We start from the raw sequence: 11,052 nt of genomic DNA, 5'->3' as shown, positions 1-11,052 counted from the left end.
CATACATGGCTACACTCCATACAAATACTTTCAGAAATGACTTCCTGACACTTAAATCTATACTCGATGTTAACAAATTTCTCTTCTTCAGAAATGCTTTCCTTGCCATTGCCAGTCTGCAGTTTATATCCTCTCTACTTCAACCATAATCAGTTATTTTGCTTCCCAAATAGCAAAACTCCTTTACTACTTTAAGTGTCTCATTTCCTAATCTAATTCCCTCAGCATCACCCGATTTAATTCGACTATATTCCATTATCCTCGTTTTGCTTTTGTTGATGTTCATCTTATATCCTCCTTTCAAGACACTGTCCATTCCGTTCAACTGCTCTTCCAAGTCCTTTGCTGTCTCTGACAGAATTACAATGTCATTGGTGAACCTCAAAGTTTTTATTTCTTCTCCATGGATTTTAATACCTACTCCGACTTTTCTTTTGTTTCCTTTACTGCTTGCTCAACCTATACTGCTTGCTCAATATACAGATTGAATAAAATCAGGGAGAAGCTATAACCCTGTCTCACACCCTTTCCACCCACTGCTTCCCTTTCATGTACACATTTATATTTTGAATTGTAGTGTCTTTCTGTAAAACACTGTATTTAGCAAAAGTTCATTTTCGCAAGAAGAAAATGATAATTTCTGACCTTCACTATTTGTATCAGTGTATGCACTTATGTATGTTAACTAAACCTTTGTACATGTGAACTAAAATCTATGAAAATGTCTGAAACTGATTATTATATGGATAGCTAACAAACATATAAACAAATCCACATTTCGTGATGACATGGACACTTGCTCTTCCACAAAATAATGAAGGGATTTGAATCCTTTCAAGAATACCTGCATGACTGAGACTTGCCACTGTATAGATACAGAACATACTATCTGTCATGTCAGTATTAATAGTGCTCGCCTTATCATGCTATGATTGAAATAAGAACATTGGGCTGTAACCAAAGACTTGCATAGATCTCTGGTCATGAGTGTTGTTAGCCCAGATACAACCCAGGCTTCTCTGGCATTTTCTTTACCTCAACCTAAATTATTTTTCTTTCATATTTATTGAATATTTGCCAGTTTCATCACAATTACCGTTCCCACAACAGTGAAGCAATTTAAGATGGAATGGAGGAAACGGTTTTATCCAGCAATGTCATATTTTCTGATATTTTTACAGGATAAATAATAACAAAACTGATGAGTTGGGGAGAGATCTGTAATACAGTGCATTAAACTGTATATTTTCATAGTACATAAATATAAAACTGAACACCACTAATCATGGCACATTACTTTACAAACAAGTGAATCAACATTGCCCTTGCTCCATTTTCTTCTAACAGCAAATCACAGCACTGGACACAAGACTTCATGCAAATATATTACTAGCAGTAAAGCAGAACTTTGATTAAGTGCATGTCAATGCTATTTTTACTATTTTGTGTATGAATTTTGTGTTGACAGACTAATATATGGCACAACCTGATATCCAGGGTAGGATGTGAGTTGACAAACTAATGAATATGATTATGATTCTGTAAGAAGTCATACTAGTTATGCAGCATGATTTAAATTCTGTGAAGTCAGTGAGCATTGCACCATGTCATGTCTCCTGTGCTGTCATTCATTGTTACAAGCACAGGGAGCAAATACCATGTTGACTTACATGTTTGAAAAACAGATGTGCCCCAGTTGTGATTTTCACATATATACTTGCATACTATGAAAATGTGCAGTTTATTTGATTGTACATATTGAGGATCTCTCAAAATCGTTTTATGTTTGGTACTATTAGTTGTGTAAAAATATTGGGAAATGTCATGGCAGTGACTAAAATTGATATTAGAATAGAATCCATGGGAAGTAGAGTATTTTTGTTTTACATTACATCTAGAGTTATGGTGCTTTGTGTGGCAAATGGCCTCTTATTTTAAGATTATATGAAATTTACAACCTTGAGAAAACAGTCTATATCCCAGTTCAGTTTCAATAACTATCAATTATCAGTGTTAATGAACTACTGCCCTCAAATTTACAACATTTTTAACTGGGAATGAAAAAAAAGCAAGTTTTGTAGACACCAGTGGTCTTGCATTATACGGCTAAAAACTCCCAATACCATACCGACATTAATGCAAAATTTTCCTGTCCCTATTGGTAGACACTATGGGAGAAATTTCAGCACATTAAAATTTACAACAAAAGTAGAACACAGTACCAGAGCCATTAAAAAAATTCCTAGCCAATATTTAAATAAAATGAATACATAGATCAATGGATATAAGTATTGCCTTTAATTCCTGTTGTAGTGATATTTCAGAATAAAATTCAGTTGTCAATTTATTTTGCCATGTGGCTACAGCCACTGTTGACATGCAGCTGAGCACAGTAGTGCTCAGCCCCAGTCCATGATCGTTGACTAAGATGACAACATTCGTCTTCTAGTACTCCAGCTGTGTGATCACTGTATGAGGCAGAATTCTGCATGAAAGTTACTGGTAAATGTAGTCTGCGTGAGAGATTTGTATTTTGTCTGTATCAAGTGGTACATTAATGTTTAGAGACAGTTATAAACACTCATGATGTTCCTGTGGAAATAGATTGTATAAAGTTAAGTAATTCTTCTCATCTATGTTATAATAAAGTAATATGTGTTATATCATCCCCTCATTCTCCTCTTGGACCGAAGTAAAGAACACACCACTGTACTGAGGAATGTATTTTTGTCTGGTACAAAGGATTCACCATCAGTTTACTGTGCAAAATAATGCCTGTTTAACATTATGTTTCAAAACACTATAACAGCAAAAAAAATCCTCAAAAATTATTCCATGGTAGCAGTACTCAACTGATGTGTAGGAATAGTTAAAAATTTAATGAAAATGAGGTAGGTGACTATGTTTCAACACTCCCATCTTAATAACTGGTGAACAACATTTTAGTTTAGGAAACTCTTTTAATTAATATAAACATCATTTTTGGAATTATGACAGGACCACAAGTGTTCATACAAATAAAGATTAACCTTAAAAAATTATTCAGAATAAATTATTTGGCATCTGTAAAGGGCACTTTATGTACAGGGGTAAGAACCTGTATGAATTGTCAGGAATATTACAGTATCTAAACTAAAACAATGACAGATGTTGTAAACCAGTCTGAGCATGTCGAATAAATTACCTATTACACTAGTGTGGAAATGATCTCTTTACAATCACACAGATTCTGTACAGTTCACAGCTCCCTGTTGATCTTTACACAGTCCTGATACTGCTACTTGGCAACAGCAGAATAGGAGCCTCTAAATGAAGCCAAGAAGCAGTTACATATGGTTTTTGTTTTGTTACTTTGGAAGTACTTAGTAACAAAGCTTTTCATTCAATGTAGATATCTTCTACAGGGTAAGCAGTCTCAATGAATTTTGTGTAGAATCGGTGGAATGCCCGCCTGAAACATTTAAAAAGAAAAAAAAGACATTATGGCATGTGATACAGCTTACAGAAAGATTATACATACAAAAATTAATCAAGCAGCATATGGTGACAAAATGCAGATAGTAAATTAAATGGTCACTGTGGATTTAGATGTATGCCTTGAGGTATCACAGATCTCTTCATTTAGTGTAACGTGTAGCATGCTGTGATGTGGACAGGGAAGAGGGCCAGAGCTGGACTGAATCAGTGAGGCAGGTTAACAAATATTGAGATGGTACACTGACCCATGTAAGTATGGTTTTTGGGTAACTTTCCATGCTTCTCTCAGAAAGCCTGGTTTCCCACCTCTGCCTCAGAAACACAACATACATTTTGTTAAAACATAAATACTCACAAAAATTGTTTACACAATTCACAGACAGGTGGTGCACCAACTCTAAGTTGTCGCAACAGGAAGGCCTTCCTGTCACAGAATTAAAATAGAAGTAATTGCCAAATCATGGCTGTGTGATTGTCTATCATTAGTAAATTCCCATACAGATATGACAAATCCTGAAGAAAAGAGTTTATCCAAAAGTATTAAACCAATTAATTTTATTTTGTAACTTCTGTAATTAGTGGATGCCCGTGGCCTATTTTACTAACATTTCTACAACTGAATAGTCACCACAACAGCTATAAAATGCCCTCAGAAATGTGGCAGAACTGCCAGAAAATATTAATATCTTTGATTTTTTGTACTTCGCTTTACTTTACTTTGGTTGTTGACTAGTTGGTGTGAGACATTCGTCATGACTGTTACCGTGATGTTCGGAAACTATTTCTTGGTGTTTTGATTTATCTCGTGCCAATAAAAATATTACATAGTGAAAGTAAATGGTGGTTTCTGTGGTAGAACTGCCAATAAATATTAATATCTTTGCTTTTTTGTACTTCGCTTTACTTTACTTTGGTTGTTGACTATTTGGAGTGAGACATCGTCATGACTTTTACCGTGATGTTCGGAAACTATTTCTTGGTGTTTTGATTTATCTTGTGCTAATAAAAATATTACATAGTGAAAGTAAATGGTGTTTTCTGTGTTATAAGTATAACACTCGCCATAGAAACATAGACTAAATCACCTTTCTGCAATGTACTAAAAATTGATTGAATAACTGTAACCAGCAAGAAGTTAGTGCTTGTGGAGGTACCAGTAATGACTGTTAAACTTATCCTATAAAACAAAATATTTTTGCACAATGACAAAGTGAATCTTTTTTCTTCAGCAATGGAAATATTTATGGTTCACATTTTCACTGACTTCCTTTTCCAAATATTTGGTAAGCCTTTAAATGGATCTGACAAAATAAAGTTCACAATATCTAAATAAAATGAAATGCCTTTGCTCAGAGCACCCTAGAATGGACTGGAACACATTTATTTTTTGTTCATTTGTTTATTTGAAGTCCAGAAACTGTGTGATTCCCTATGTAGCTACAAAGATATGGGACTGATGTTAAACAGATTTTCACATATTAAATTTGTCTACAATAGCAGATATCCAGTAATCACGGCAAAAAACTTAAAGTTATCTTAAACAGCTAAGTAGATTAGAATATACATGGAAATCTAGCACACAAATAACAGTGACTACAATAACAGGAATGACAAAAGATGCCATGCTTATTTTAATATACTAAAATATAGAAGATACGTGGTAGATGTATCTTCTTATATATGAGTGCAAGCATATGATTTCTATACAATTCTATGAAACATTAACAAATAGAAATTCTGCCTTGAGTAGGAGGCAAGCATAAAAAGCGATTATAAGTACTGCTGAACACTGAGTGGGAGAGGTTAAGGTCAGGCAGTTAATGCAAGTTTGGCTTCAGGTACTCATCGACATGATAAAAAGTATGTTTCTTTGGTAAATCCTTAACTTTCTTTCTGAAGCTACTGCTTTTGTTTCAAATTGATAGGAGTAGTTTGTTGAAGAGTACAAATACAAACACAAATGTTTTATTCCACCTTTGAGCATATTTACATGCAATTGGTGTCATCAGTGTTAACACAATAATAATAATAATAATAATAATAATAATAATAATAATATAAACTTTGACATGACAAATGTCATTATCTACAATATAATAATCCAAGATGGATACAATACATATTTATGCAAATGTCAATAATAACAAGATGTTTTGTAAAAGATTAATTACAAGATAAATGAACTACATAGTTCAGTGAACGACAATTAAATAATCAAACAGATAATTACCAATAAGTACATGAAACTGCAATAAAATGGTTCCCCATTGGGGCATATGTATAGTTTGTAGTTAATTTATTGTTCATTCTCATAAGGAAAGTGGGTCACTTGTCACTCTTGAACAGAGTAAATTACTTTACTTTTCATCCAATTTGAAAGAGTAGTTTTAAGTTTATTTACTGGCACTGTGTAGGAATTTTCAAGGTAATTTGTTGAAGTAGACAGGACCAAGATATTTTAACTGTTATATGTCTTTGCAAGCCTAGCATATGGCACATTAATTTATGTCCACTTCTTATGTTATGGTCATGAACTGTCCTCCTAAGTCAAATTTACTCAGATCCTCTTTAACAAAGACAAGGCAGTTGTAAATATACAGGCCGGGCACTGTCATTATTTATAGTTCCTTAAAATAATCTTGACATGATTCATATGGGCTAACTCCTTCTATGCACCTTATGGCTTTCTTTTGCCATTTGAACACTGATTTTGAGCCTATGCAATTTCCCCATAATAGTATTCCATAACTCAGGTGGGAATGAAGAATGCAAAATATGCATATAACAGAAGTTCTTTACTGACACTGCCAATTTGCTCCACAACTTTGCCATGCTATGCTGCACATTTTCAGGGTTGGTATCAATGTGATAAGTGTTGTGTCATCAGCATATAGCACTGCATCACATAGTACAACTGCAGGTAAATGATTTATATAAACAATGAAAAGGAAAGGTCCAGGAACAGATCCTTGAAGTATACCCTTTACACATGAAAGACAGTCTGATATTTGATTATTTACCTTAACTAACTGTTTTCTATTGTTAAAGTAAGATTGGATTAGGACAGAGCATTCTCTCGCACTCCATAGTGGTAGAGCTTTCTTATGACAATATTGTGGGAGATTATATCAAAAGCTTTCCTGACGTCCAACAGTGTTGCACAGATAATATCTTTATTTTCAAAACAATTGTATATTTTTGCTATGATACTTTCAGCTGCTTTGACTGTAGAAAGGCTGGATCTAAAACCATACTGTGAGGAGGTAAGTATATCATTACGTTCAAAATATTGACTCATCTGTTTATGCATGCAGTATTCTATTATTTTTGATGTTACAGGTATAAGTGATATTGGTCAATAGTTATCTGGAGATGCTATATCTCCTTTCTTCTGTACTAGTTGAACTACAGATATTTTTAAACATTCCGGATAATTATCTTCATTTAAAATTTTGTTGATTATTTTAGTCAGTGGCATTACAATTTGATTTCATATATATTTAATAACATAATTTGGGAGACCATACAGTCATCTGCTCTAGAATAGCTATTGGTTCATTAACTATCTTCTCAGTTACACGAGTGCAGTAAAAGCTGTCTGTCTGCTTACTGCTATTTTCTGGCAGCAGTGCCTCTTCTTTACTCATATTGTCCATTATGCTGTTATGTGATTGAGGACTGACAAAATGTGCATTTAGAATATCACGTGGAATTGGTGCCTGTATACTTTATCACCATAGTTTATTTCTGTTTTAATAATTTCATATGCAGCTTTGAATTAATTCACTGAATTCAGTATATATGTATCATTTGCTTTGCACTTAGCTGCTTTGATCTCAGAACCTGTAAATTTATTTATTTATTTAGTCATCTGTAAACAAATTTCTTTGTATGGATGTCGTCATTACACATGCATATGTATATTATTTTGTCATATAAGATAATGAAATACAAGCTATATATAATAAATTCATAATACATATATGTATATTACACACACAATTTATCATTGAATTACATAATGCTGAAGAACCTGCTTCAATCAAAAGAAATATATCACAAGTCTCCTGTAATACTTGTATGGGTAAATTACAATCTAGAATTTTCACTTTATAATTGATTAACCTGATTACTTATTTATGCCAATTTTATGCTGCATGAATTCTCTAATCGAGTAAAAACTATTTTTTAATAAATATTCTTTAAGGAATGCTTTAAATTTACAGCGTTCCTTTATGCTTTAGATTTCTTTTGGCAATTTATTGTATATCTTGACACCTTGGTAAAACATAGTGATTTGGGTTTTAGTTTTATTCATTCTGTCTAGGTGCAAGCAATTACTGTTTCTGGTTTGGTGATCATGTATGCAGCTGTTTTCTAAGTATTGCTCAATATTTTTGTGAATAAAAACTGTAGTTTGCTAGATATATTCACTTGGGATAGTCAGAATACCCAACTTTTTAAATAGCTCACTGCAGTGTGCTCTTTTGTGACTCTTACTCATTATTCTGATAGCTCATTTTTGCAATCTGAACACATATTTCACATTTTGGGCATTTGCACCCCAGAATGTTATGCCGTAACTTATTATAGACTGTATGTGTGCAAAGTATGTCATTCTCTGGCATGAACTATTGCACACAGTGACTAATATTCGTAAGGCATAGCATGCTGTGCTAATTTTTTTCCCCAAGCATCCTAATATGTCCATCCCATTTTAATTGTTGATCAACAATCATACCCAAAAAATTTGTGCTGGCTACACACTCTACAGTTTCATTTTGAACTTTAAGTTTTGTCATATTCGGTTTTTTCTTTATATAGAAGTTTATGTTATTAGTCTTCTTCACATTAAGGGCTACTTTGTTGTTATTTGACTAGTTGTGAACTCCCATAAGTGCCTTTTCAGCTTTTACATTTAACATTTCTGGTGTCCTGTCTGTAATTATTATATTGCTGTCATTAGCAAACAACACTGTTTCTCCTTGCGTTACCCACTGTGGGAAGTCATTGATATAAATAAGAAATAGTATTGGGCCTAACACACTCCCTTGAGGTACTCCAATGTTCAAATATTCTTCATCTGAAAGATGTTTCACAAAATAATTTGAGCTACTTGAAATTTGAGATATCTTCACCCTCTGCACTCTGTCTGCAAGGTAAGATCTAAACCATTTATTTACAACCCCCCTGATTCCTAGTGCATCAAGTTTACCTAGTAGTATTTCATGGTCAACTGTATCAAATGCTTTGCTGAGATCTAGGAAAATGCCTGTTACTTGTTCTCCTTTATCTAGGGCTTCTAGAACTACTATTGTAAATTTTTCTATAGATGCTTCTGTTCCCTTTCCAGTCCTGAAACCAAACTGTTCTTTGCTTAGGAGTTGGTATTTATTTAAGTAGTCCATAAGCCTGTTTTTCATAATACTTTCCATTATTTTTGAAAAAGAAGACAGCAATGAAACTGGTCTGTAATTCTCTTTATGTTCTGTATCACCTTTTTTGTGTATGGGAAGAATTTTTGCATGCTTTAGATAATTCGGGAAGCAACCTGATGAGTGCGACTCATTTATAATGTCTGCTAAGGGTTCTTTTATGCTGCTAATGCAGTCTTTTAGTATACATATTGGAAATTCATCTAAACCTGTGGATGATTTACTCTTGAATTTATGTACAATGCTACTGATTTCATCTCCATTGGTGGGTAGTAGTAGCACTGTGTGAGATACATAGTTATTTGCCATTGTGTGTTGTGTTTTAGGAAGCTTTTCTTGCAGTTTTATTGCTATATTACTAAAGTAGTTGTTTATAAAGTTTGCCAGGCCCTTAGGATTTTCTATTAATCTACCTTTATTTCTAATTTTTATGTCCATCTGCTTTGATTTTGAGTTACCAGTTTCTTGTTTTACTATATTCAAAATGGCTCTGCTTTTATTGTTTGAGTTCTGTATGGCCATTTCACTTTCATATACACTTCCTATTGAGCATTATTGTGCCTGGATCTATCATGATAGAGTAGCATTATGATTCTTATTCAACTTGTGGGGTATACCAGCTTTTTAGATTTTGTGGTTTGGTGTAACAATTTTGCTTTGATATTTTCTTGCATCATTTAGGACAACATGCTTCAAAATTTTCAGTTAACAGTTCTAAAAAATTGTTGGTGATTCATTTGCACCTGCAGTGGTTATTATTTCATCCCATTTTATTAAATTCAATTTACTTATCAACTTGTTTATCTTTGATTCATTAATTGGTCTTATAATTTTTTTACAGCCGGTGGAAGTTTCAGTTGCTTTACTGTTAAGAGTTTGTCTGAGCCATAGCCCCTCATGATCTGAAATGTGTCAAATTCTGTTTTGTTTAGATACAAATTACACGTTATGTTATCTAGACATGCTTCCTGTCTTGTGGGTTTGTCATTTATGCAACTGAAGTTAAGGGATCTTAATGTATTTAGCAAGTGATCAACCTTTCTATTCTTAAACGTAATGTCCATATTGATATCACCAAATATTAGTATTCTGTAATCTTTGTATTTGAGTAGTGGGAATATCAGTTTCTCCAGAAACTCCACAAACAGGTCTTCATTGTGTTTTTGGGGACAGCATACTGAAATTATTATAATTTCCTGTTTTGGCAACATTATGGCTGCAGCTTCAAATTTTGTTTCTATGCGCAGTCCACTCACATCTATAAGTTCATTGATTAGTTTCACACTATTTTTAACATATACAGATACTCCACCATGTTTAATACTAGTTCTATAGAAGCTGGTTGCCAATTACTATCCAAATGGTACACTTAATTTTAGTTCCTCATTGCTAAGCCAGAGTTCATTTATTGAAATCACAGTGCAGTTTAAGTTTTCCAGCCAATACTGAAGTTCATTAAGTTTGTTCTTAAGAGACTGCACATTAGTATATAAGAACATTACACATGTACTTATCTTACTGTGGTCTTCCTGTAGTCCTTTAGCAAAAAATCATTGTGGTGGAATGGAACTGCTCCTTCCCTCTTCCTCAGTATACAACCATTCCTTCAGATGGCATGGTGGCGAAATTCTTGTTTTGTTAAGGGGAGGAGTGACTCCTATTACTTCTGCCAGTGTTGATGTTGCATTTTCAGTTATTGGTGTTGATTCTTCTCTTGCTGCCTGTGTTTCTGGGAATGGTGCTGCCGCTGGTGGCTGTGGCTCTGCTGTTGTTGCCAATGGTGGTTGTGGTTCTGTTGTTGACTGGGATGAACTTGACATTGCTGTTTCGGCTGTTGCTACTGCTTCTGATAATACCTTTGTTTTTGTAGGCTGCCCATATTTTTCACCATGTTGTGATTTCTGCTTAATCTTTGTCTTACCAGATGAATATTTGGCTTAATTCTTGTGTCATGGCTGTGGATTTCTCCATTCGTTGTAAAGGTGTGTGGTCTCTCTCTCTCTTTTTTTTCCAAAAGAAACTGTTTCTAGAATATTAATACATGGGACTACCAATATATTAGGCTCTTTGAAAATCTGTTTGGTGGCAGATCATATTGGTATTCACTTCATTACTTTTATTATTTGTTTTTGCATGAGGA

The 11,052-nt window shown here is 33.8% G+C and overlaps 1 protein-coding gene across 1 annotated transcript in view; it reads right to left on the bottom strand.

The window, feature by feature from the left end:
* Positions 1-2,992: 2,992 nt before the first annotated feature.
* LOC126260729 (JNK-interacting protein 1) overlaps positions 2,993-11,052 on the bottom strand; it is a 380,152-nt gene continuing 372,092 nt past the window's right edge. Inside the window, exon 8 of the mRNA XM_049958067.1 lies at positions 2,993-3,451. Within this exon, the coding sequence (XP_049814024.1) occupies positions 3,379-3,451 (73 nt within the window). The 3' untranslated portion in view covers positions 2,993-3,378. The remainder of the gene's footprint in view (positions 3,452-11,052) is intronic.

This window comes from Schistocerca nitens, chromosome 5 (assembly GCF_023898315.1).
Source record: "Schistocerca nitens isolate TAMUIC-IGC-003100 chromosome 5, iqSchNite1.1, whole genome shotgun sequence".
In the NCBI taxonomy this organism is placed as follows: Eukaryota; Metazoa; Arthropoda; class Insecta; order Orthoptera; family Acrididae; genus Schistocerca; species Schistocerca nitens.
Note: the sequence above shows the minus strand (reverse complement) of the source record. Positions and strands in the feature narration are given on the sequence as shown.